The following is a 26755-nucleotide window of genomic DNA, read 5'->3' as shown; positions in this document are numbered from 1 at the left end:
AGTGTAATATATTTGTATTATCAATAAATAATAATTTAATTTAAATATATGTAATCGATAATTATAAATAATTTTTATTCTTAGTTTTTTTAGATATTCACTTTATGAATGTAAAATATAAATTTATATATATATATACAAAACTAGTGTTGGTTAGTATTTTATTCGTGAATTATATTAGTTAACAGTAATATTTTTTATTGTTCTGAAGAAATATTTTTTTTCATGTGTTTTCAGACAATGCCGTTAGAAATTGGAGCGTGAATGATTTCATCGTTATTTTTCATCATGAAAAAAATATATAATTTTATATTAATGATAAAAATATACAATTATTACTTACTACATTATTTGTAAAGTAATTCAATTTATAAGAAGAAATATTTGAATGCAGTTGAAGAAATTTTTTTTTAATTCCAAGAATTATTGTCATCTTTATAAATAAATACATATATATATTTATTATTCATTTCTAATATCCACCTTTTACAACTATAATAAATATGTTAAGAATTATCAATGTTAATGTAGCAGACGTTCAAAATACCGCGCGAACTGAATTTTAAATACGAATTTTTTAATTTCGTTCTCTACTGAAATTTTATTTAAAAATTTAAATTTCAAATTGGTAGCTACGTTCACCCTTATTTAAATACATATGTATATATATATATTTAAAATAATTCATTAATTATATATTTTTTGTTGCTTTATTTCTACTGGTGTGTTCGGACCCGCCACTCCAAGATACTTTGACGCTTTTTTCGCACACGAAATTAACATTAATTTCTATTAATTAATGATCGATTTGAAATACTAAGATTTGTTTCACTTAAATTCGACTTTAATCAATACATTGATAATTAATACTTTTTTTTTTAATTGGTAATTCACTTTTTTTCTACTAATTAAATTTAATTATGAATTTAAATTTTCTCGGTTATATTGCAAGCGCCCCAGTGCGCCGAGCGGAGAATTCGAACAGACCTAATAAATGATATAAATATTATTGTTTCAATTATTTACTCCACTTATTTATAATTTTAAATTTGTCTGTCTGCTACATTCACACTCATCTCATTTACGAATTTAAAAAATAGCCGCCAAATTTTTTCTAATCACAAAATCCTGAAAAATTAAATTTATAAACAATATTTTATTTTGAAGTCAAAAAATAAGTTTTAATAAAACTATATACATTTAAATTTATCTTAACTTAAGAAGAGTCGATAAAGTAGAAAAGTATCAACTCATCCAAAGGTGGCGTTACGTTACCGGACAAAAATATTTCATTACACGTAAAAAATGTGAAAAAAAAAAAATGAACAAAAATTGCAACAGCAAGACTTTTATAGACGCGTGTGCCGTGTGTGTGACCAAGTAAGCGATTCGAGCAGTCCTTGCATTAGTTTATTAAATATATATATATATATACATATACAAAAAATAATGAAAAAAAAAAAAGTATGACAGGGATAATAGCGAACTTTGAAGCCGGTAACATGCACATGTGCAATACGTGTTTCATATATCACTCATATGTCTTGTAAATTTCTGCGTCAAGTAAAATTATAGCTAAGCGTGTACATACAGTATTGAGTATACAATATAATTTAACTGTCCATTGGTGCAACGGGTTATGGAGTAATTACGTTAGTCAAGTAGCTTTCATAAGAATTTTTCAATTCACCAATAACTTGACTACTCACTACAGCCAAGTAGTTTCTATTTAAACCCATTTAAATACTCATACAAGTACACGGGGTTATAAAATTCAAATAATATTCGGATTCAGACCATCATTACAAAGTGATTCATATTCATATTTTAAACAATTGCATTTAAAATAACTATCGAAACAATATAAGATACTCCTTAAGTGTAATCTGTTATATACATACATATATATAGACGTAATATTAAATAATAATAATATCAGCTCATATGAGGCTTTAATACTAAGTAAGACTCTGACAAGTGTGAAAAAAACCTAGAATACTGTAGATAAATGAAATTATTTATTTTGTAATTAATAATAATTATTAAAGTGTTGATGTTTAATTAATAATTATCAATAATGCCGGGAACACGAGGTAATGACACACATCGTGTCATACCTGGTCATTATTTGCACCAGTTACCTGAACAGGACGAAGTGAGACTTTCTAAGATATTTAAGGCGTTAGATCATGATGGGAATGGCAGGATCGACGTGCATGACTTGTCCAAGGCTTTACACAAAGTCGGTGTCCATAAACGTTATGCCGAGGTGATTGTCTTTACTTATAATATTAATCAGTTATTTTGTAACTATATTTATCGTTCAGTAAATATTGTTTTGTAATTTTTTTTTTATTACAGCAATTTTTAGCTCAGTCAGATCGCACTAAAAGTGGAGATATTAGTTTAGCTGAATTTATACATTACGTTATTGAACATGAGAAAAAATTACGATTGCAATTTACTCACCTTGATAAAAATAAAGATGGTAAGAGTTTTATTTAATTACTAAATGTTATGTATTTATTAAAGACATTTTATTGATTGCCAGTTCAAACAATTAATTAAATTAGTGGGAGCTTTAAGGAAAATGTTTACTTTAATTTAAAAATTGATAATTATTTATTTTTTTGAAGGTAAAATTGATCTGGAAGAACTCATTAGCTCATTTAATAAAGATCTTGGTATTAAAATGGATCGAGCAGAGGCAACAAAATTGCTCCAAAGGTAAAATAATTATCTAGATATATATGTATATATATTACAAAATGAAATTTTTTAATTATAGAATGGATCAGGACGGTACTTTAAGTATCAACTTCAACGAATGGCGGGACTTCCTTATGTATGCACCCAGTGACGACATACGTGACATCATCAGATACTGGCGACATTCCACAGTAAGTGACACTTGTTTTACAAATTAAATAAAAGTGTCCAATGACATTTAACGTAATGGTTACTGGCATTTTAAAACTCCGCCTAATCGATTAAAAAAAATATACATACATATATACTGTCATTATTGTTATAAAGGAAGAAATCAAGCGTGTACTGCTGTCAGTACCGTTGATGCCACAACTGTACAGATAAAATAATATCCAATGATACGTTCGTAAATATGAAACAATGGTACGTGATTCGCTGATATTAGAGGGGGCCCGACTTCTGTCATCATGTCATACCTCATTCCTATAAAAAGGTCGTACTGTTTACTTATTGTACACACGTATGACGTTTTAACTGCTCAACTCTTCCTTTTATCATAAATCCCGACCATTCTCAGCTGTTGCTCTTGATGTATGTCATTAAATTTAATGCACATGCATTTTATTATTTAACTCCAATAACTCGAACATTTCAATTTTAAAAGTCTACTAACATGTTAAGTTTTCAGTAATGTTTATTGAACTTATTAAAAATATCAACTTGATTGTAAAAACAACTATATTTCATCAATTTGTTGCCTTATTTTTCGTCACGCTTCTTGGGAACCACAATAACAACAACAACATCAATTTATTCGTGTTATTTTTTATTTCTTCAACAAGTGGACACATTTTTATTACTGTGACGCAAAGATTTATATCAAAACATACAACGTCAATAGTCTATAATAGTAACAAAAAATTTTCCTATCGCATTTCAAAATTATTACTAACTACTGTTATGTTTTATCGCGAACGTCATTGTTATCTAATCAGTAATTTTTAATTCCTGGGGATTCCAGATCGATCTAAAATGATGAAATTTTATTAGCAAACTCCTGGACACAAACTTTTAAATTTATTAAATAATTTAAATAATAATTAATAAATTTGACATGGGAGAGCTGGTAAAAAAAATGATAAAAAATTTCTGGGATATTCCGTCTGATTAATTCCACTTAGAAGCAAACTCGTCTGGCTCTATCACACATGACGTATGGAAATAGTAGAGGGGATATGGTTTGATCAGACGTTAATCTTTAAACATTATACTTAACTGGCTTGAGCCGGACTTGTAACATTCAGTCGTCAACTCCAACAAGCCGATGGAGTTTGTCTTACTTAGTCTTGGAATGAGTTTTCAAGCTCTCACTTGTGTCTGGAAAGGAAAGAAGGTCACACTTTCTTCTTCTGCATCGTTTGAATACTTTTGAGTCTGTGATTTTTTTAGAGTATCATTATTTATTTATAAATTATAAAATTAGTGTTAAATTATTTTTAAAAATGTTGGAACAAGGCAGTATTAATGGACTTGGTTGTGAAGTTTGTGAGGATTTTTTAGACGTTTACCATCACATTTTACAGAGGGTATGACAAATATTTATATTATATTATTTTATATCATCTCTATAATGCAGTTTAAATGCAATGTTAGACTTTAGTCATTAAAAATTAATGTGAGATAAAATATAATATCCTCGTGAATGAGATACCGGCATGTAGACAATGAGTCATTTTGATTCTTGAACTTCCTGATCGCTATATATTACAAGGCTGATTATATCTCGCAGTCGATCAATTTTTTTTCCACATGTTTTTTTATTTTAATTGATTACAGTTTACTTTGAATGTTACTTTTAATAATCGACAGCGCGTGCGTTACTTTCATCTGGTTTTTAAAAATTTTAATTACAAAATTCCGTTTGTCAATCAGCTGTATGTAAATTAATCACAAGTTATGTATTACGAGTTGCATTGAATAAAATACTATCATTAAATTTATAAATTAATTACATTCTTCTAATAATTAACTTGAGATTATAAATATTTAATGTCTACTCTATTTATAAATAATAAATGCCGGCACGTGTATCTTTGTTTGAATTTCCTGATAAATATTGCCAAAAATTTTTTACACAACTTACTTGCATATATTTATTTTATATGAATGTAATAAAATACAAAAAAAGTTTATTACGTATCTGTATTTCGTCACCAGGAATTCCTTGATCATTTTAAAAAATTGAGTTCATGAGTAGAAAGTATCACAATTTAAAATGTATATGGAACTTTATAGACGGTTGTTAGAGTAATCGATTGTAATGAAATTTTATGAACGGATACTGTACTGAGCCAATATTTAAACTAAGACTCAAAATTACTCGGAGTCTAGCCGGCTAATAATGGAAATAAAAATGCCGGTCGTATTTTATTTTATTTTCTTCTATGTATACCGGGTACATAGATATGTAGACATATGTAATAAATAAGTTTACACGTGACATTGGGCAGTGAATCAAGTTACGGAATCTCTGGCCAGATGCCTGATGCTCAAGTCTTCTTGCAACTGATCATCAGAACCATTTCAATCATTACTTAAATTAAAATCGATAGTTCAAAATTTTAAATTACACTTGATGACATATTTATTATTATTTAATTTAAATTAATACTTTATTAAAATTATTTCACAACAATGGATAATTTAGACAATATGGACAGTGATTTTCTGCTTGAAATATACGTTAAGTTAAGTATTTAGTGATAATATTCCCCTCATTACTTGATTGCAACAACATATATATGTTAATGATTTATTAATTCTATTTTTTTTATTATTGAGGCGATGAATTACTTTAAAATTGATTATAATAAGTAATGTGTAAAAATTTAAAAACTAATTTTAATCGAAGGCCAAATGTCCTTGAGGTTCAAACGCGTGGAATAAAATAACTGTCACTTATCACGAGCTAATGATCAACATTTATACAACATGTTTAAACAATTCCTTAACATGTTAATTTATAAATATATAAACATCTAAATATATGCTGATAATTGTTAGCAAGAAAATTTATATGAAGTTTAAATTTTTTGTTGCTTGTAAAATTATCCGAAATGATTGTTCGTTAATTTGAATATTTTTTTTTCTATCTACAGTACATGGACATCGGTGAAGATATCGGAGTACCTGATGATTTTACAAGCAATGAAATGATAACAGGAATGTGGTGGAGGCATTTACTTGCTGGTGGAATTGCTGGAGCTGTTTCGCGCACCTGCACTGCGCCTTTAGACCGAATAAAAGTTTATCTTCAGGTAATTTATTTATTTAAATAATAATCATCTCGAAGATAAAGTGATTTATTAAATGTTATTTTCAGGTTCACGGGACAACACATTGCAGTATGACGAATTGCTTTAGATACATGTTGAAAGAAGGTGGAATACTGAGTCTATGGCGTGGTAATGGTATTAATGTACTTAAGATTGGTCCTGAAACAGCTCTAAAGTTTATGGCCTATGAACAAGTCAAAAGAGCTATCAAAGGAAATGATACGAGAGAGCTAGGTATTAATGAGAGATTCGTTGCTGGGTCCATGGCAGGTGGAATTAGTCAGTCAGCAATTTATCCTCTTGAAGTAATTTATTTTTATTTATTTATTTACTTCATTACTTATATTTTTTTTTATATATTTGATAAACGTTGTTATATTTTTTGAAGGTACTAAAGACTAGATTAGCGCTTCGTAAGACGGGTGAATTTTCCAGTGTGATTGACGCAGCTAAAAAAATTCATAGTCAAGGAGGTTTGAAAAGTTTTTACAGAGGCTACATTCCTAATTTAATTGGAATTCTTCCATATGCCGGAATAGACTTGGCTGTTTATGAAGTAATTTTATTTATTTATTTATTTATTATTCGAAATTTGAGTTATTAGTAATTTTGAATAAAATATTTTTCTAGACATTAAAAAACAGATATTTGAGATCACACAATAATAATGAACAGCCAGCATTTTGGGTTTTACTTCTATGCGGTACTATTTCAAGCACTGCTGGACAAGTGTGTTCATACCCGCTTGCACTAGTCAGAACTAGATTACAAGCTGAATTATGTCCCGGAAAGTCACCTAATACGATGGTCAGTATGTTTAAAGATATTATACAACGCGAGGGTGTTCGAGGTCTCTACCGCGGGTTGACGCCTAATTTTCTCAAGGTAAATTCAATTTAAAATAAATAAAATTTATATTTTATTTAATATAGTTAAATATTTATTTACATTTTATTTAAATGAATAGGTAGCGCCAGCGGTATCAATAAGCTACGTGGTTTATGAACATTTTCGACAAGCATTAGGTGTCAATATGACGTGATGATTATATTTAACTAGGAATTGACAATTTTATTAATTTATTATTTATCATTTTAATATTGTATGAAATTTTTTGATATTAGTAATAAAACAACAAATTTATTAAAAAAAAATAACAGTCAAAAACAATAAGAGAAAAGTAGGTGCTAATTTATAAATGGGCGTGATTGCTCAGCCTCAATATTATTTATTTATTATTATTATTATTATTATCATCATTTTTTTATCCCAATGATTGTACATCATTGTAAATAATTAATCAGTTTACTTAATTATTTATTGTCTCATGACTTTGTGGAATTTTAAATTATTTTAAGTTTATAATAACTCTAGATAAATTTAAAATAATCAATTTTTTTTCCTAATTGATATTATCGAGTATTTTAAATCAAAGAATCGCTTAGTCTACATTAATAATAATCGTGATAAAGGTTTATTGATTATAGTAAATAAATAAATTAATTAATTAATAATTTTAAAACAATTATAATAATAAATACTAATTATCAAGCTTCAGCAGAGCTGTTACTTCGATATCAGTAATAGAATGAAAGTAATTCTTACAAACATTTACTACTCAATTTTAACAAATATTTATTGTGAATATTCTCTTCACCAAATAATTATTAACTTGATATAATTATAATATTTAATATTTATATAATAATAATAATAATAGTAATAAAATAAATCTCGTTGTGGGCCTCTGAAGAAATTCGTTGATTTTATTTAAAATACAACGAGAAATAAAAACTAGGATTACTTATTAATTAATAAATTAATTAATCAAATAAATAATAAAAAATTATACACTGATACTGTGATAGATATGATTGTGAGGAGGTATTGTAAATTGTTATTTTAAAAGCAAAGAATAACAAAAAAGGTGAAGATCAAACATACATGAATGTTTGATTGTCAGATTAATTTTGGCTGTCGTTCAAATTAATCTAGACTGGGGACAAACTAGCAAATGATAAAAATGTTATTACAATGTTTCTTGCATCATATAATTCAATTATTTATTATCAGGTAAAAAAAAAAATTAATATTTGAATTTAATATCATTCCAAAAGTTTACACGATTGTTGATTGCCAGACTAATGAGAGTAAATTAATAAACAATAATTAGCCACAGACTGCTTTTCTATTGAACTATAGTTAATTATATTTAAAAATTATAAAAACTAATTGAATTTTTCGAATCCTAAATACATTATCAAAAATATAATATTTATGAAATAACATATTTACCGATAAATCAACAGGACTGATTTAAAGTCATGACTGTCAAGCATTAGCTTAAAAAATAAATAAATTAAATCTCTATTTAGTTTGTTATTTATGCTGGTGTACATAAGCTTTTTTTTTCTTCATTTAAAAATTTAATTTATTTATTGAGCTGTGTGATGTTTGAATTTAAAAATAATCCAGGATTTAAAATATTGTGAAAAATAAAATAAAAAGTTACGAATAAATTTAATTGAAAAATAAAACCAGTATTTAGGAATGTTAATTTTTATTTAATAATTATTATCAGTTATCAATAATTAGTAATATTTAAATATTAATTAATAATTAATGCATACAAAAATATTAAAAACATTCCAGTCTATTTGTCCAGGCCTTTAGCAGCTTCTTGATCAACGATCCAGTATAGAGAGCCATTAGTTGGATTCACCCGACCAGCAGGCAAATTTTCTTTCAGTTTTAGTACACGCTAAATTACAATTATTGATTAATATACCGATTTACTCAAGTTTATACTAATTAATAATATTTTTAATTATGTACCTTTATTATATCAGCTTTACTTGCTCCAGCAACAGCAAAGACACAAGCCTTAGAATTATTAATCACCGGAAATGTGAGAGTTATTCTTGAAGGTGGTGGTTTTGGAGAGTCGTTTATGGGACAAACCCACCTAATTGTCTCTTCCAGCAAACGATGCCCAGGAAACAGGGAACAAGTATGTCCATCGGGTCCAACTCCTAACAGAAGCATGTCGAAACGTGGTAGACTGTCTGGTGGAAAGTATACGGACATCTTCATGATGTAGTCATTTGCCGCTTCAACAGCTAGACAAATAAATAAATTATTTTAGAAATTTCTATACCCCATTCTGATTGAATTTGATTGAAAGTCTATCGGAAATCAGAAATTCGGAAAAAAATAATTATTTTCCGATTGAGTCTGACTAAAATATTTCAATCGAATTTAATCTGAGTTTTTAATCGGCATTCACTGATTTATATCTAGGATACTCAGTCACTAGTCTTTTTAAAAATTAGCCCACTGAAAAAAGTGACTGACAATTGGATGCCTATTATTTACCTGAATGTTCAGTATCAATAGTAATAAATTGGTCTTCAGTAATTGGAATTTTACCAATCAAACTAGCTTTATATTGACCATAAGTTGATTCTTCATTATCAAAAGGTACAATTCTTTCATCACAAAAAAAAAATCTCCATTTAGACCAATCAGTTGTTATTTCTGGCAAACCTTCAGCTAAAAATTTAATTAATGATCCTCCTGTAAATAAATTATTATTATTATCATTATTAATATTTCAGTCAACACCAAAAGTAATTAAAATAAATATTATTAAGTAATAAATTATCTATAAAATACCAGATAAGCCAATTTTGAAGACATCGTCGGTATTTATTGCATCATTAGCATGCTTCTCAATAATACTTGACAATTTTTTAACGACACCGGCAACATCAGGTTCAATTAATACGTTCTCCATAATTAAATATTACAATAGATCTTTACAAATATTATTATTCTGATATGTACCATAAAGAATAAAATAAATTGTTTACTTAATTATTAAATCCTGCATAAAACTTTTTGTTTCAATTAATATTTTACAGCATTTGTAAAAAATCACGTACACACGATTCAAGATTGTGATGAGCGATGAACAATGACTAATAACATTTGAGTATGTACATATATCATAATACCATACAATCAAACAATGATACTTATTAAATTACGGATTTTATTTTTACCGACATTACAGAACTGTCACATGTCATCACGTGATCAATTAGTATATATTTTTTCGATGACTGTAATGTAGTAAATATGAGACAGTTTAGAAATTTTAAATAAATAAATTAATTAATTAATTTAAGTAATGAAATTTAAAAAAACGCGCGAACTGATTTTTAAATACGAATTTTCAAGTTTCGTTTTCTATTGAAATTTTATTTAAAAATTAAAAAATTGACAACTGTCAGCTAAATTCACACTCATATTTTGTATTTATGTATAATATGTCCGTCCTCGACACCGGGGTGATGTGTGACAGTTCCTATCAGTAAAATAAATTTCTTTTTTATCTCATAATTAATAAAACCGTCCACTGTCCACTAATCCTTTAAACAAAAACATTTATTATTCTATCTTATAAATTTTTTATAATTCGCGCCTAAATAACAATAATAATAATTATTATTATTACTATTATAATTAGCAGTACACAATATAAATATTTATTTTTGCATGCCTATCGATCATAAAACGAACATGGGTAAAGAATAAAATATCACATATATATAAATAAATATGTAATGTTTTTTGTTAAATTTTAAATAATGGTGTCAATAAAAAATTTTTAGTTGACGTTTGAGTAAAAATGTGAAATGATTTTAAAAATAATTTTATGTGAATTTGAACATTTAAAGTGAATGATTCTGCTAAAGAAAAAAAATATATATATTTAGTTATACTTATTATTAAAAATGATTATATCACTGAAGAGATTTTTAAGAAAATGTCCAATAAGATTTACAAGAAATTTACCATGGAAACAGGGGGTTATTTTTTTAGCTCATGTATTTTTATATTTAATTATCTATTGGCTTTATGGAGTCATTTTTACATTGTTTTGTATATTTTGTATTGAAGCGACAGGTAAATATATATAATAAACAATGACTAATAATTTGTCAAGTGAAATAATTTATTTTATTTATTTTTACAATAGAAATTTTATACAAATTAGAAGACGTATTCGTTTATCATCCAGTAATTCCTACTCATTCACGTATTTATGTACCATCACCATCAATGTTTAATTTACCATATCAAACAGTTTACATACATTCTAAGGATGGTACGATATTGCACACATTTTTTATATCACAACCTGGGGAAGAAGCTAAACAATCACCGACAATTCTTTATCTTCATGGCAATGCTGGCAATATTGGTCACAGGTTTATATTTTATTTGATCTATTAATTTTATATATATTCTAAGTCTGAATCAGTTTGTTATCCTGCCACAAAATAGTTTTTTTAATTACTTTCATTGAAACTTAGAATTAAAATGTTAGCCAGTCGAAATATGACAGCAATAAATTAAATTTTTAATTTATTTAATTAATATGACGTCAAAAAATTAGATACCTATAAGATTGATCAATTTTTAGTTACTTATATCTCAATGTCAAAAATTTCAAAAAATCAAAAAATACCCGCGTAAAAATAAATTTAAAGAATTATTTCGACCTTAATTTTATTGATCGTAAATTGGTTTGTTTTGACCGGCTAACCAGACATTGAAACTACAAGTTCCAATGTCGATGATATAAAAAATTAATTAATATAAATATTTATATTGTTCACAGACTTATAAATGTAGCGGGACTATATCATAAAGTTAAATGTAATATATTAGTACTAGAATATCGTGGCTACGGTTTTTCACAAGGCACACCAACAGAATCTGGTCTCTACATGGATGCTCAAGCTGGTCTAGATTATTTATTAAGTCGCAATGACATCAATACCAATGAAATAATTGTATTTGGTAGATCACTAGGTATTTAAAATAACTATTGCGTAGCTCCGTAATTTTGAATTACAGTAAATAATTAATAATTGTTTTTTTAGGAGGAGCAATAGCTATTGATCTGGCTGCTAATTACAGTACACAAAGAATATGGTGCCTTATTTTAGAGAATACATTTACAAGTATTCCAGAAATGGCCTCTGTTTTAATTGGTTACAAGTTTATTAAATATTTACCGCTTTTTTTTTACAAAAACAAATTTATGTCTACAGATAAAGTTACGTCTATAAATGTGCCAACGTTATTTGTATCTGGTTCCGCGGACACTTTGGTACCTCCGCGTATGATGATTGAACTTTACAATAAATGTAAATGTAATTACAAAAAATTGATAACTATTTCTGGTGGTACGCACAATGAAACGTGGAATCAAACAGATTATTATCAACGTTTAGTAACATTTATAAACCAACTGAGAGAAAAACCGCGTACTCTAGATGATAATACTTGTCATTACCTCATTGACGATATTTAACTTTATTCAAATTTTATTTAAATATTGAAAAAAAAAAATAAACTAAATATTGCGTCCAAATATCAATAGATTAATAATCAAAATAAACGTTATTGATTTTTAAAACTAAACATTTACACAAACAGTAAATGTACTGTGATTATAAATAATTTTAAAATGATGATAATAATAATAATATAAAATTTAAATTAATAAATAGGACTTGTCAAATTACCAATTAAATTATTTAATAAATATTTATCAAGACGATTATAATCTTCTGTTACGTCTGCGATGTTTTTTAGCCAATTTTTCAGATAGTGCAAGACCAATAATTGTTATTAATGACAGTACTGTCGCAGCCCCGATGATAATAAACTTAACACTGTTGCTTGATTTGATAATAATCGTTGAACTCTGTGCTACTGTATAAGTATTATCCTCACTAGCAACAAGTCGCTCGAATTTATTTGATGATTTACAGAGTACTTTTGTCTTCCATTTGTACCAATGTACCATCCGTACATTAAATACTTCTGTCGGTTTATTACATCTGTTTAAAAATATTATTTTTTAAAAATGTACAGTATCAACTCTTATTATGTAAATAAAAAATTTAGTTAATTAATTAATTAATAAGTAATTAACAAACTATATAGTTGGTTTTAGTCACCTTAAATTAGCTAGAAGTGCTGAGTTAATTCTGTATAATTTTGGTAATAAATCGTCTAGCATCCATTGAGATTCACAGTCACAAATCAATGGATTTCCTTGTAAATTAATCCCGTACTTGGGTATCGATTCATTTAATATTTTTATTGATCGTCTTGATATACGTTCGAGTCCATTGTTACTTAAATCCAACTAAAGAATATCATTAATTTATTTTTATTGAGATTTAATTTATTTATTAACTTACGTAGCAGACATGAAGATTTTTGAACGAATTGTTGTGCAGAGATTTTAAATTTTTGTTTGAAGAAATAGTTAAATTGATACAACTGTCATCGCGCTCTTGCAACAGATTAAATGAATCTTCATCAATACTCTCCAGTTTATTTAAATCACTTGCAATAAATCTTTTCAATTTTATTTGCTGATTAAAAATTAATTTAGTCAGAGGATTGCCGCTGACTATAATCTCCTCGAGAGCCGGTGAATTTTTAACAGAAAGCGGTGGGAGGGAAGAAAAATAATTGTAAGAAATATTGAGGGTTTTTAAATTAATAAACGTCGCGTTTATGAGTGATAAATTATTTCTGCTGATATCTAATGATTTTAAGTGATTGGTTGTCGGATTTGTTTGGATTGTGGAGATAAAATTGTGATTTATATCAAGAAAATCGACTGATAGATTTGACGGAAGGTGGGATAATTTATTGTGAGCGACTGAGAGATTTTTTAAAGACGGACACAAGATATCGAGGGACTGAATTAAATTATTATTGAGAAGTAATGTATCGAGTGAATTCAAATTTACAAACGCTTGGTCGTTTATTGACGTTATTAAATTGTAAGATAAATTTATAAACTTTAACTGAGGGCAATTGAGTTGTCTGGCTGTTAGAATTTTTAGTCTGTTGTAAGATAAATCTAGATGAGTCAAATTACACGGGCGGTTGCTTATCTCTGTTATTAAATTGTGACTCAAATCGAGCTTAGATAGTGATAAAAAATTATCAAACACATCTGCACTTAATGCCTTCCAATTATTTAAAGAAAAATTAACTTCTTCTAAATTAATTAGACTAGTCAGTGCATTTACTGCGCTTTCATTTAAATTATTATCAGACAAATCAACGATTTTAAATTCTTCTATTTTGTTTCTAAGGTTTAAAATTTCCAGTGACGTATTGTCACTTGATAAAATTATTTCCTGGGTGAGTTCACTTGTTAGTAATTTTAAAATATTTGTGTCGCTGGAATTCAATCTTCCATTGCAATCAATTGTTGCACCTGATAAAAATAATTAAAATTATTCATTACTTACTTGATGATATATTAAATGAATTTATAAATCATACCTGAGCACACGCACACTTGACACAAATTGCCCGAAGATGATTTTAAAAAATTAATTAACAAAACTATAACAATAAAATACATTTTTGAAAACTCACTCTTAATCTATTAAATTAATCATTAGACTGAAGAGCTATGTCCTATCGGTATCTTGCAACAGAACTGAATTCTGATAAGAACTTTTATCTGATCTGCGTCATCGGATTCATGATTCCATATCTTTTGAATTTATTTACATTTTTTCTATAAACCACAGCCATTATTTATTGTTATCTGGTAACAAATACTCAGATATTATTTAAAGATCATACATGACCCGGTAGGCCCATTTTTTTGTATCTGATCAGATATGAGTGGCCATGAGTATTTTTCCCAGGTAAAAGAATAAAAATGAATAATTTCTATACAAACATTTGCTCAATTTATTTTAAATTTAATTTATCTAATTGAAATATTTAAAAATTACAGAGGTACGTCATTTAAACTTTGTACTAAAAAACATCCAAACAATCAGAAAAATTAATTAATTATCAATAATATTAATTACTAATCCAATAAACTAATTAGTAATTATTTAAACATAATACGTAAAAAAAAAAAAAACACTTAAGCTTTTTTGAAAAAGCTCATGATAGAAGTCTGTTTGTTTTGTTTTTTAATCTGAGCGGCTGTAGCCTTTTTCACCTCAACTTCTTTAATTGCCGCTGGTGTTGGCGGCTCTTCATCAGAAGCGCTCTCGTAGACAAAAGTTTTCTTGGTAACGAGGTAGCCGTCCTCGTCCATAAAAGTTTTATCGACAGCTTTACGCACTTTGCGTTTACCTTCGACCTGTTTAGCTGGTGGAGGTGTTGGTGATTTTTCTTTTACCACTACAGGTTCTTCAGGAGGTGGGTCATCAAATAAATCGGGCTCGGGATCACTGGCAGCTGATTCATCGCTCGAATCCGACGCCAAGAAGATACGTTTTCTTTTCTTAGTATCCTCCTTACTGGAGTCTCTACTTCTGTTACGTTTGCTGCCGCGATTTTGTTTAATTTTATTATTTTTAGCTTTAATGTCACCATTACTCTTCTGACTCGATTTATCGTTGCTGTTCTTACTATCCGAAGCTGAATTAGAAGTAGAACCCGAATCTTTAGGTGTTAAATTCGATTTACTTGCAGATACTCCATTGGTCTCAGTTATTTTAGGACTTTCATCAACTTCCATCGGACTTTCTTCAACTCCATTACTTTTATTATCATTATTTTTATCAGCAGAATCTTTATTTTTGGTTGGTGGTGATTTTTTAGAATTAGCAACAGCAACTTTACCAAACAAATTACTTAGTCCAGTTTTCTGAGACTGTACAGGTTTCTTAGAGACACCTTTCTTTGTTTCAGCGGGTTTACTTTTAACTGGTGACACTTTTTTAGTTTCAACTTTATCTTCTTTGACATCATTACTGCTATGAGTTCCATTACTTACTCCATTGTCATCATTGCTCTTACTATTAGTCTTACTATCACTGACTTTATCACTAGACTTAGTAAAATTACTAAAAATATTTTTCTTTGTCTCCACAGGCTTACGTTCAGCAGTGACAGCAGCAGCAGCAACTGATGGCATGTAGGTTTTATCAGAGCCCCATCTCCGTTTGAATAATTCTTCGTCGCTCAATAAAACAGCATTCTCGCAAGTAATAGCTGAAAATTTAGTGTCACCTTGACCTGCCTCAGCCAGCAACTGAATGTCTGGCAGAGACTTCTGCAAGCTGTACAAATGCTGGGATATTATTCTATCATACTTATCAGCAGCGACACCAAAATCTGATTCCTTGACAACTTCAACACGCATACCTCCGTCTTTGGTGTGTCCTATTATCATTATTGTGGCTACAAGTTGATCATTTGATTTGTTTTTATTCCAATACTCTTCCAGAATTTTTTTAGCTAAATTTACATGGACTTCTAGCTCTTTGCTCAGCCATTTATACGTAACCTAAAAATCAAGACATTTAAATTACTATTACATCATAATTTCACACAAATAAAATTTAATTAACTCTTACAAGCTTGTCTTCATCATTAATGTACCCAGCAAGAGTTTCCAAATAATTGTTCATTAACTCCATGGTTTAATTTACTTATTGGGTCTTGATCTTCAACAACAGAAAATTAATAAATACTATTTGTAATTAATGACACTTTATTTTTAAATGTACCACCTAGTGATTATTTAAGTAATTAGAATTATTCGCTAGACATTTTAAATTAATTTGCAGATTGATTGATTAATTAATTGTTGAAAGTAAATTCTGGCTTGGTAATGAATTATTTTCGCGCCTTTTTAGAGCAGCAATAACTAAAAACAGTTGCGTTTTTTTTTACTTTTACTTTTTTTGTAGACAAATTCGAGGTGGCGCTCAGAGCGCTCGAGATCATTCGTAATTTTACTCTAGAGTTCTAGTTTTTCAACTGAAGTGAACTGTCAATTTTTTTTTTATCATTTATTTGTTATAAATAATTGTAATATTTCGGCAAACTGTCACTTTGACAGTGAATTTTTAATTAAGTGTTTTGTGATTCCCGCATTTTTTCAATTAATCTATTTTTTAGTAATTTTAAATTTGTCTGATGCTGCAACATTCACACTCATGATCAAAAATTCTGATTGGTTCCGACATAAAGCCTATGGGAATATCGGACCAATTAGAACACTTGTGACGCACTTTCAAAATTCCAGTTGACATTGAATTGGTTTCAATAAATAAAAAATAAAATACTAGTGTAAATACAAACAGAATTAAAAAAACAAATTTATTTAAATTAATCAGTTAAAGAACTTCAATACATATATTTTTTATACATACTTATATATAAGCCTTCGCACCAGTAGTTTTTATAGCTAAACTTATATATTAAACGATAAAAATTACAAAATATCTAAACATATACAAATAACTCATAATTAATATCTAATATATTAATAAATAATTAATATATTACTTTGGCAAAAAATAATAACATTTAAATAACTAAACACCAAAATATTGAATGGTAATTAATTATTAAATATTTAATTGATATATTTACAGATAACTTAAAGTAAACCAAACATCCATAATATATAAATGCATATATATTATTTAGCTTTTTTAAATTTTATTTGTACTAGACGAGTCGATTCAATCGAGACTCAAAGGAGTGCATTAGAAGTATCACGACATTTTAACATTATTTATTACGATAAATGGAATTTATAAGTTATGAAAATTAAGGAAGAGGCCAAGGAAGTCCTGAGAAGTCTACGGGGCCTCCAAGACCAGCGTCTGCTTCTAAGAGACTCATTATGACGGCCATGGCTGCTTCGTCGCTTCCATCGGTGGTCAAGGGGTTTGGAGATTCACTTATGGCCGTGTCTCCCATCATTTCCAACATGTTATTATCACTTGATGTGCCTGAAATATTTATTCGGTAAGTGTTTATTCACACACAGAAAAAAAGGATTTAGGACAAAAAAATTTTTGTATCAAGAAATTCATTTTTTCTGTTCACTGTTGTATTAATTAAAATTAATTACCTTGATCATTAGACATATTTAACGAAACACTTGATAAAACAGTATTAAATGCGGGTGTTAGATCATTAGCTTCATTGCCAATGCTAGATTGAGTTGATTCACGATCTCTCTCTGAAGATGCTGCCGTTGAGATCTTTAAATAAATATAAACATCATTATTAATTATTCTATATATTTATTACAAAATTATTACCTCTACTTGACTAGAGATTAGTCGTCCAAGACTAGCGTTGCCTGTAAAATATTATTTATTAATATTCTTATACTTTGCCTATATTTTATATTTTATCAGTACAAATATAGCTAAGAAATATTTTTTTATATCTTATAAACACTTACTTTGAGTAAAAAAGTCATAATTCTCTTGTACATTGGAGTTTTCTGATTCATTCCTGCTATTTTCTTGACTATCAAAATTATAAATAAAATCATTTAATGAGATATAAAATATATGATTTGAAAAAAAAATTAACAAACATACAAAACAGCCGAATTCTTAGCAATAAGATATTCAATATCTTTAGTCCATGGGTTTTCAAAAGATCTCCACTCGGACTGTAGTCTTACAATACTAGCACCTTTAGCTTTAAATCGATAAACCTGTGAAATAAAATCAATAAATAATTAAAAATAATAATTATTAAAGTAAAAATAAAATAATTACTTGTGTCGTAACACGTTCTGATGATTTTAATGCCGCTTTGTGAGACTCGGCAAGGTGAGGAATATCGTCGTGATGGTAATATTCATACATACTCGTTCCTAAAAGTTCCTGCGGTAAGAAACCCAACACAATCGTCGCCCTGAATGAAAAGTTTTTGCTCTAAAGAATTTTTCTTTCATCATAAAAAAACTTTTACATTAAAATAAAATAAAAATAAACAAGTACAGTGAAATAAACAAAGAAAAATTTTCATTTATTACTATAAAATGTATTAATAAAATACACAAGCGAACCTTTGGTCGACAAAAAGAAATTTTCCATCGGTAGCATGCCGTGAAACAAATTCGATGGTCCTCAATCTTGGTGAGCGCGAAGAATTTGAAGTGAGAGCTGGCAAACTTGGTTGAACTCTTCCAACAGCAACCAGACAAGATAAATTGCATGCTTCGCCATCACTTTCGCCTTCTGGCTCTTCCAAACATAGTTTTGCTGGTGCCCAGGATTTTAAATAACCGGTACACTGGATAACACAGTATTTCCAGTCTTAAAATAAACAATTATTTTTATTTCATTTTAAAATATCAACTATTTACTGACAATTATTTAAATAAATAAGCTAACCAGTACTTTGCTGTTTTTTTCTACGGTGGCAACCAGTCGCAGCATCAGTTTCTTCTTTTATTTGAGATTCATTGCATCCAGATGAGTTTTCAATTATTTTTCTCTTCATGCGACAGAAAAATGATCTTCTTGCGCCTGGACACAGCCGTGAAACATCTTGCGGTACGTCAGTCTTTACCGGAAGCATCGCTTAACATAAATGTTAATTACATTAATTTAACAAGTTACATTATTAAACATCCACATATATACTTAATACGTCACTTAATAATTTATATGACGAAAAAAAAACAAAGATTTTTTAGATGCGCGTTAGCTTTCGCGGAATTCGTTGGTAAATGCCAAGTGCGCAAAACTTTCAGCTGACATTTGCACAACTTGCGATTACTCACTCAATTTATAATATTTAGTTTTTTTTTACAATGTATATTTATAAGGTAATAATTAGTAATGACTCGGATTAGATAATAAATATATATATGAGTGATTTAACATTAATATGAGATACTTACTTCTTGCGTCAATTAATCTTTCACGCGGACTTAAATCTGATGAGGATAATTGCTCTTTAACTTTCGCTACGTCCTTTGGGTGCAATATGTCAAACCAACTTTGACCCAATAAGTCGTCCTTTAAATTAATTTTTAATTAATAATCAGTCTAATTATTCATAATTTATCATGTGTTTTAAAAAATATATACTTGAGAATAATTAAGTATTTCAGAAACAGATTCTGATACATATAAAATTTTTCCACGGTCACATCCGACAACAAACAAAAATCCATCAGCAGCCTGCAAAAAATTTAAATCAGTATTTTTCTTATTTTTGCAACTGTCTATAGTTGCCTTTGTGATATTATTTATTACATACAAAATTTATATACCTGTCTAACAAGACTGAGTCTGTTACATTCGAATGTTTGCCGCGCTAGCCTAAGGCTCGCGCGGCAAATTTCAAGCCTCGTACATTTAAAATTAATGAACGCATATTAATCTGACTCAGTTTTTTTTTCTATTCATCTCATTACTTGTCATAAAAATTATATGAGATTGAATAATAAATTTCGAGCAAAAGACTTAATAAAAACTCTTTATAAAAAATTAAAAATATGGAATAATCGAGTTGTTTTATTGTCGATAATTTAATATCAAAACCTAATAAATATAAGATTGCGTTATATGTTGTCTTCTGAGGATCAAAGTAAAAAAAAAATTTAATGATAGTTTGAATTATGAATTAACAACCTCCTTTACATTGACACGGTTCAACGAGTGCAATTATATTTTTCATTAAAAACATACATTTATAACCATAATTTGTTATCACAACAATCTAGTACTCGGTATATTATTTATATATCTCGCAATCTGAGCTACGATATTGTAATATATGTAGTTAAAAAAATGCGAAACATTAAATATATTTAAACAAATCCTATTTCTTCCTGATATTTCGTAATCATATGATACAATGTAGTGTGCGATTTAAATTATAAAAAAATTTCAGATCACGGGTACAGTATTCAGTGTTGGTATTTTAAATCAAGGATTTAAATCTGGTATGTCTGGGTGTGGTTCGTGAAACCAATATCCTGAGACCTATGTCCGTGCATATAATACGTGATATATATAAATATATATACCAGCTATAAGAGAATGTGATAAACGTGAAAGCCTTTTAGATTTAAATAGATAACTGTGCGTTTGTTTATAAGACAATTCACTCGTTCATTCATTAATCCAATTCGGCATTAATAAATAATTAGATAAAATAAAAAATTATATAAATATTTTTCTTAATAAATAATTAATTAATTAATTTGGCGTACAGTTAATCAATGAGTAAACTAAACTATTGTATATATTTATTATTGATTACATTTAAATGATTAAAAACTTGAGTATAAATCATGAACGTCGAGTTACACTCGAGTGAATTGACCTCAGAGCTAAAGTCGGTGGTTAAAAAAAATTAAATCGTGTGCATAAGTTTTATATTAAGTCTGCTGTTGCATTCACGAGACTAAAGACTAAAGACCGGCTGATACTTTTATTAAAGACCCACGCGTACTGCTATTTGCTGTACGTAACACTGAGGTAATCGTTTTAAGAGAAAGGGGATAAAGAGTCATAGTCAGTAGGTAAAACAACCGAGAAAGGGTCATAAAAATTTATAAATACTTCGGCATATACATATAAATATATATATACTACTCTGTAATAAATAACCGACTGATTTTATAACAGTTTAATACTCAATAATATCCATTTAAATATTTTTAATTCCTCTTTTCTCAAGATTTAGGTGTGAAGCAGTAACCAGAAGTTATTTAAAAAGCCGTAAAAATGTTCAAATCCTTTCAGTAAATAAATTTATCAAATGGTCAAACCTATCGGTGGCTACAATTATTATGCAGATTTTTAAAATTTTATGTTTATTGTAATTTATATTTCAGTTACTCTGTTGATATGCAAATAAATTTAATAATTAATTGGGTATTGTCAATATATTGGTAAATAAATAGTTTATGTGATATATATGTACGAGTAAAGGTAAAAGAGCATAATTGTTGCGACAGGTCAAATGTAACGTGTTGTGTAATCGTTAAGTTTCAAGTCTCTGTCGCGATGAAGTCTTATCGATGCATATCATAAACCACAGTCACAAATATATATACCAACTACATAAGGAATAACTTGAAGTACAAGCTCTTATGAGGGTCCTTACTGCCTACAAAGTACCCTACTACTTAAACTTTCTTGATATACCTCCTTAAATATTTCATTTTATTTTATTTTACTTCACAAAAAAAAATAAATTCTTAGTGCAGAAAATTTTTACTTGATCCAAGAAAATTTTTACTTCACTTTTATCCTAAGAAATTTTTGCATAATGAATTCCATATGAAAATTTTCTTGAGGTGAGAAAAAATTTTCTTGATCAAAGAAATCATTTTTTTCTGTGCATTTGATATTTTTAAAAATAATAATTTACCTGTAAGATGAGTGTTTTTAATTCTTGATCACTAAGAAATGCCGGTTTATAATGACCCTCAGTATAAGTTGTAACGGCACCTAATATTGTTTTAATATGTTGTACTGCCATACGTAATACAGTTAATTTATCTAATTTTCTAGACATTGCATGGCACATTGGTATCATCGCTGATAGTTCAGTAATATAAGTATTCATTTTATCACGTCTACGTTTTTCAATTTCGCTGTGATTTTGTCTGGAACGTAAGGAAGTAAATATGTCAATAAATAATAATAATAGTTATTAAAATTAATAAATCAATTTTTCGAAATTGTCAAAGATAATATTTTAAACCGGATCGGCGTTAACGTCACAAGTGAAGCCAACTTGCGTTAATTCCCTCGAATCAAGGTAGGTCAAGGACAGTGTGTCACCTTTCTATGTACTTTTTGCATACTATTTTATTTATCATTGTGCATGTCTATTACATTTACAAATACACACCACTTAATTATCGAATTACGCTTGACAATTATAATCTTATACTTTCGTAAACATTTTATTTACGTAGATTTTTTTTATAAACTTTCTTTCTTTATTGTTTACTTAATGCGACAATAAAGAAATTTATACTCACTTCTTACTGTCAGCATTCGTACGAACTGATTTAGTATCTTCTGTCGCATCTTCTATCAAATCATTATCTTCTCTATAACAAAAAATACAACCATTTTTTTAAACTTCTTTGTTTAATTTTAAACGAAAATTATTTAAAAGCAGCAATTATGTTTTTTTATAGAGTTTGAACATTGAAAAAAATTATTGGACAGAGGTTCGAATTTATAATAAAAATTTGACTTAGAAATGATTTTTAAAAAACTTAATAATTAATACGGAAACGGCGGATTGTATCAGTTTAAATTTTACGAATTTTTTATATTTGAATAAATAATTAGTTTGTAAAAAAAATACTTTGACAAATTAGTAGTTTAGGTTTTTGACAATAAGTTAAAAATAACAAACAAAGATTTATTAAATCATAGGTAACAAGTTCATGAGTAAATTTAATTCATATGGCTTCTCAAAAGCAACTACACTTCATTGATCTTACTATATATATAGCAAATAGCATATACGTGACATTTCTTAAAGTAAACGAGTGATGTTGTATGAGTTACTGGTTTAAGCGCGACAATTTCCCATAGGGATTTTGTTATCCCTTTGATCCGTAAACTTAGTATGATTACTTTCAGCTAAAAAATATTTATAAATATTTTTCAACCATTTCAACTATTGACTAAGTAATTAACTGGTTAATTAATAAATAAATGAATAAAAAAAAAATACTTACTGACACGATATTTTTCTTTTCTTTGTCAGAGGTGCGCAATCATCTTCTGGAGTAGTGCATTGAGTATCAATAATTTCGCGGTGATGATGATGACGATGATGGTGATGGTGATGGTGATGGTGATGATACGAGTTACTCTGAGTCGGAGACAGGCCAGGCTGAGAGATTTGCATGGTACGAATATCGGGATGCGTAAAAGGTTCAATGCAACTTTTATCATATTCGGCCAAGGTTTCGTCGGCCCTGGATACTTTAGCATCGCGTCTGGTACAATTGGTACTGCTCGTACTGACGCTCGTTGCTACTGATACTGTCAATGCGTGTATTGTCGTGGTTGTTGTATTTATGCTGCCAATTATTTTTTCACGATCAGCCGGGGAATTATTTTTAATATTCGATTGGTGCCGATTAAGTCTTTCTGGTGATAATGGAGTACCTGTTGCTGGGGTTGCTGTTGGTGCAAGTGGTTCTCCAGCCTGTATATCATTATTTCCAGTACGTATGTCACCAAAATAAACACTTGCACATGAGCTAAATTAATTAATTTATTAATTATTGATTTTTAAAAAATTGTGATGATTAAATTTTTAGTTAAATAAATGATAATATATTTCAAGGTCCTCAAGCTGATGTACTGATGAGTCTGTTGTATGCGGTAATAATGATTGATACAAGTCGTGAGAGCAGTCAGAGTTTGAGTATAGTACATCGACGTTTATGTATTACTACAGTTGTAATAAATATAATGTAACAAGAAGTAACGAGCAACAAGTTCCGTGTACATCGTGTAATGACGCAACAAGCATAACCGACTTGTATTATTATTGTATATATTTAATTTATACACATGATAATTTGACGAATCATCACTGATTATGCTCATACTTATCCAGTCTTTATATCATTTAATTTTCAAATATTTTATTTATTTATTCTAACATAAAAAAATCATTTAAATCCTGATAAATTAACGTACTAGGTCAATTTTTTATATTATCGTCATTAATTATTTATAGATTCGTTGACTTGTTCGATGCCACGTAATTTTTATTTAACATTATAAGCAGTTACGTCTTATCATATTTTCCACGCGAGTCTTAATGAAAAAAAATTTCAAAGCATCAAAATAATAATTATTCTTTAAATTTAATTTTGATTAAATAGAATCTTGATGTACGCTAATCAAAAAAATTACTGAATTATTTGATAATTCAGTAGATTCAGTAAATGGACGATATTTTTTTGAAATTAAAAATTTATTACCATTAATCCATAACAATATCGCGGTTAATATAAAACAGTAAATCAACTTGAAGTAACTAAATGCGACAGTGCTCGGATGAATTGCATTGTAAAGTGTCTTAGAGGAAATTTTAACTTGCATGGGCTTTTAACATATTTAGATTTCACTATTGTGATACCGGTATGTCATGTAAGTAGACCAGGTACGCAGTGATGTAAAAATATATAATTTGAATTTATATTTTTAAAAAAATTGTTGATCTGTATTCTGAAAATAATTCTAGATCTTCAAGTATTTATTCATAAAATTTGAATAATTAAAGGAACTTACTCTGGAAGAGAAGATAAATTATAGTAAGTCCTCGGTTGACTTTGATGCTGTCCCTCATCAGCATCTCCATACAATTGATCATTATTGATGACCGTGTTAGCAACCGGGTGGCAATGATGATCGGTACTGGTGATCCTCGGGCCCAACTCTTCGAGGGAAATGAATTCTTGAGGTTCCTGGGCTGCGTGGAAGAGCTCATTGTAGCTCTGGGCCATGTCTTGGCCCACCATTTCTCGATTATTGTCGTTGCAGCCGCGACAGTGCAGGAACTCGTCCAACTCCGACAGCTCAATATTACATTCTTTAATATCTTTGTTATTAATATCCCTTTTTATATCAATGTCTATGTCTTCGGGATAGAGGCGGTGAATTTGGGACAGCTGGAGTGATTTGCCTATACCGGAACCCTGACTCTTCTCGACCACCATCGGGTCCTCGATGAGTCCACCAACTTCACCATTTGCCAGTCTGCTTTCATCTACATCCGATTTAAATTAAAGCCTTTTTTTTTCTTAGTTATAAAAAAAAAGTTTGATGATTTGCAAGTCTGCATTTGTTTGAATTATATTCGCACGTATAAAAAAAATATTTATGCTAAAATATAACGAAGACAATCTTTGTAATGCGGATATAAAGTTGATGTGAGAGGCCGAGATTTGCGCAACGTCCGAAGTGCACTTTGTCGCTGGGTTATTAAAAACGTCTACAACTCTTCTATCCGTATAATTATCTAATCTACTATATATGCCGTAGCTTATCGATAAATACAGGCATTTATTTAAAAACAAAAAATGTCATAAGCAAAATAAAAAAGTGGACAACTTTAATCGAGTATAAATTATGGTGTTAATATAAATGTATTAAATAATAATCATACCGATGAAGCCGTACATCCAGCACGTAAAATTAGTAAGTGAGGCCGCATCGTTGTTACTCAACGATGGAAAAAGCTCGCGGCCTCCCTTGTTGTCAAATTTTTTAAAATCCAACGGCAGTAACTTTTAAATATTTTTAAAATTCACAATTATTTATTGATCACAATATAAATTAAATATTTAATAATTAATTCACTGTAACATTTTATTATGAATGACTAAATAAATGAATGAATAGCTAATTATGAGCACCAGTTGTTTCAATAAATAATAAACTAAAAAAATATTAAATCCACTTTAGAATGGGGTATGTAAAAAATAACAATTGATAAAGCGGGAAATATTGCTCGGGAGTAGTGTGTCTAGTCGTAGTTTAAAACCAACTGATGTGAGTTTCAAAACCCACGTGGTCTACAATCGTAGCTATCACCACTACTCCTGACTTTGTGTACAATGTAATGTAACAAACACTAGAATGAGAGCTACAGCTACTACTACGACTATCACTACGACAGCACTACATTCGTATTGTGTGATATCGCCTCCCGCGGTCTACTATTATTATTAGTAACTCGCGTTCGCGGTACCGCGGCGCAGGTGGGAGTGACTTCAAACGTGCCCTGCGTACTCAGTACACCGGAGAGTGCTGAGGAGTAAGGTACTCATCCTATCCGCAAATACACCACCCTCGAATACG

The 26755-nt window shown here is 28.8% G+C and overlaps 5 protein-coding genes across 9 annotated transcripts; 2 read left to right on the top strand and 3 right to left on the bottom strand.

Annotated features, from left to right (window-relative positions):
- Positions 1-1326: 1326 nt before the first annotated feature.
- On the top strand, positions 1327-8499 carry LOC103577320 (calcium-binding mitochondrial carrier protein SCaMC-2-A). Of its 2 annotated transcripts, XM_014442613.2 has the most exons (9): positions 1327-2269; positions 2362-2488; positions 2637-2727; positions 2789-2900; positions 5868-6026; positions 6092-6349; positions 6433-6600; positions 6675-6929; positions 7012-8499. In XM_014442613.2, exons 1-9 carry the CDS (start codon positions 2078-2080, stop codon positions 7084-7086), a joined length of 1437 nt encoding a protein of 478 aa, XP_014298099.1. In that variant the 5' UTR covers positions 1327-2077; the 3' UTR covers positions 7087-8499. The 2 variants fall into 2 exon arrangements, with proteins under 2 accessions (XP_014298099.1, XP_008556133.1); XM_008557911.3 differs by lacking the exons at positions 1327-2269; positions 2362-2488; positions 2637-2727; positions 2789-2900 and adding an exon at positions 3978-4295.
- An 88-nt stretch (positions 8500-8587) lies between these two features.
- On the bottom strand, positions 8588-10064 carry LOC103577319 (6-phosphogluconolactonase). The gene is made up of 4 exons (XM_008557909.2): positions 9720-10064; positions 9420-9620; positions 8880-9163; positions 8588-8805 (listed from the first exon to the last, which is right to left on the bottom strand). The coding sequence occupies exons 1-4, from the start codon at positions 9838-9840 to the stop codon at positions 8698-8700; spliced, it is 714 nt and encodes a 237-aa protein (XP_008556131.1). The 5' UTR covers positions 9841-10064; the 3' UTR covers positions 8588-8697.
- A 227-nt stretch (positions 10065-10291) lies between these two features.
- LOC103577317 (protein ABHD13) lies at positions 10292-12433 on the top strand. Of its 2 annotated transcripts, XM_053739782.1 has the most exons (5): positions 10292-10632; positions 10721-11015; positions 11089-11320; positions 11734-11927; positions 11999-12433. In XM_053739782.1, exons 2-5 carry the CDS (start codon positions 10844-10846, stop codon positions 12430-12432), a joined length of 1032 nt encoding a protein of 343 aa, XP_053595757.1. In that variant the 5' UTR covers positions 10292-10632; positions 10721-10843; the 3' UTR covers position 12433. The 2 variants fall into 2 exon arrangements, with proteins under 2 accessions (XP_053595757.1, XP_008556127.1); XM_008557905.3 differs by having other exon boundaries at positions 10292-11015.
- A 210-nt stretch (positions 12434-12643) lies between these two features.
- On the bottom strand, positions 12644-16791 carry LOC103577318 (DNA polymerase delta subunit 3). Of its 2 annotated transcripts, XM_053739781.1 has the most exons (5): positions 16484-16791; positions 14436-16413; positions 13331-14367; positions 13085-13275; positions 12644-12964 (listed from the first exon to the last, which is right to left on the bottom strand). In XM_053739781.1, exons 1-2 carry the CDS (start codon positions 16544-16546, stop codon positions 15040-15042), a joined length of 1437 nt encoding a protein of 478 aa, XP_053595756.1. In that variant the 5' UTR covers positions 16547-16791; the 3' UTR covers positions 12644-12964; positions 13085-13275; positions 13331-14367; positions 14436-15039. The 2 variants fall into 2 exon arrangements, with proteins under 2 accessions (XP_053595756.1, XP_008556128.1); XM_008557906.3 differs by lacking the exon at positions 16484-16791 and having other exon boundaries at positions 12682-12964; positions 14436-15034.
- Positions 16792-17570: 779 nt separating this feature from the next.
- Positions 17571-26563, bottom strand: LOC103577315 (basic helix-loop-helix ARNT-like protein 1). Of its 2 annotated transcripts, none has more exons than XM_008557902.2 (15): positions 26061-26563; positions 25184-25661; positions 23611-24141; positions 22897-22968; positions 22278-22515; positions 19982-20074; positions 19792-19909; positions 19280-19468; positions 18952-19201; positions 18659-18797; positions 18476-18594; positions 18334-18401; positions 18188-18228; positions 17995-18127; positions 17571-17872 (listed from the first exon to the last, which is right to left on the bottom strand). In XM_008557902.2, exons 1-15 carry the CDS (start codon positions 26074-26076, stop codon positions 17688-17690), a joined length of 2670 nt encoding a protein of 889 aa, XP_008556124.1. In that variant the 5' UTR covers positions 26077-26563; the 3' UTR covers positions 17571-17687. The 2 variants fall into 2 exon arrangements, with proteins under 2 accessions (XP_008556124.1, XP_008556125.1); XM_008557903.2 differs by having other exon boundaries at positions 19286-19468.
- Positions 26564-26755: the final 192 nt, after the last annotated feature.

This window comes from Microplitis demolitor, chromosome 6 (assembly GCF_026212275.2).
Source record: "Microplitis demolitor isolate Queensland-Clemson2020A chromosome 6, iyMicDemo2.1a, whole genome shotgun sequence".
Lineage (NCBI taxonomy): Eukaryota > Metazoa > Arthropoda > Insecta > Hymenoptera > Braconidae > Microplitis > Microplitis demolitor.
This window is presented reverse-complemented; position numbering and strand designations above follow the sequence as displayed.

Coding starts and splice junctions, on each gene's coding strand:
- LOC103577318 (XM_008557906.3), bottom strand. CDS start 14,517: ATGTATTTTATTGTTATAGTTTTGTTAATTAATTTTTTAAAATCATCT. Junction 14,368..14,435: donor TCAAGTGTGCGTGTGCTCAG/GTATGATTTATA, acceptor TATTTTTATCAG/GTGCAACAATTGATTGCAAT. Junction 13,276..13,330: donor AAAATCTTCATGTCTGCTAC/GTAAGTTAATAA, acceptor GATATTCTTTAG/TTGGATTTAAGTAACAATGG.
- LOC103577319 (XM_008557909.2), bottom strand. CDS start 9,840: ATGGAGAACGTATTAATTGAACCTGATGTTGCCGGTGTCGTTAAAAAA. Junction 9,621..9,719: donor CTTCAAAATTGGCTTATCTG/GTATTTTATAGA, acceptor ATTTATTTACAG/GAGGATCATTAATTAAATTT. Junction 9,164..9,419: donor TATTGATACTGAACATTCAG/GTAAATAATAGG, acceptor TTATTTGTCTAG/CTGTTGAAGCGGCAAATGAC.
- LOC103577320 (XM_014442613.2), top strand. CDS start 2,078: ATGCCGGGAACACGAGGTAATGACACACATCGTGTCATACCTGGTCAT. Junction 6,350..6,432: donor CAGCAATTTATCCTCTTGAA/GTAATTTATTTT, acceptor TATTTTTTGAAG/GTACTAAAGACTAGATTAGC. Junction 6,601..6,674: donor TAGACTTGGCTGTTTATGAA/GTAATTTTATTT, acceptor ATATTTTTCTAG/ACATTAAAAAACAGATATTT.
- LOC103577315 (XM_008557902.2), bottom strand. Junction 24,142..25,183: donor AATTTATCTTCTCTTCCAGA/GTAAGTTCCTTT, acceptor TAATTAATTTAG/CTCATGTGCAAGTGTTTATT. Junction 20,075..22,277: donor TAAAAACACTCATCTTACAG/GTAAATTATTAT, acceptor AATTTTTTGCAG/GCTGCTGATGGATTTTTGTT.
- LOC103577317 (XM_053739782.1), top strand. CDS start 10,844: ATGATTATATCACTGAAGAGATTTTTAAGAAAATGTCCAATAAGATTT. Junction 11,321..11,733: donor GCTGGCAATATTGGTCACAG/GTTTATATTTTA, acceptor TATTGTTCACAG/ACTTATAAATGTAGCGGGAC. Junction 11,928..11,998: donor TGTATTTGGTAGATCACTAG/GTATTTAAAATA, acceptor TTGTTTTTTTAG/GAGGAGCAATAGCTATTGAT.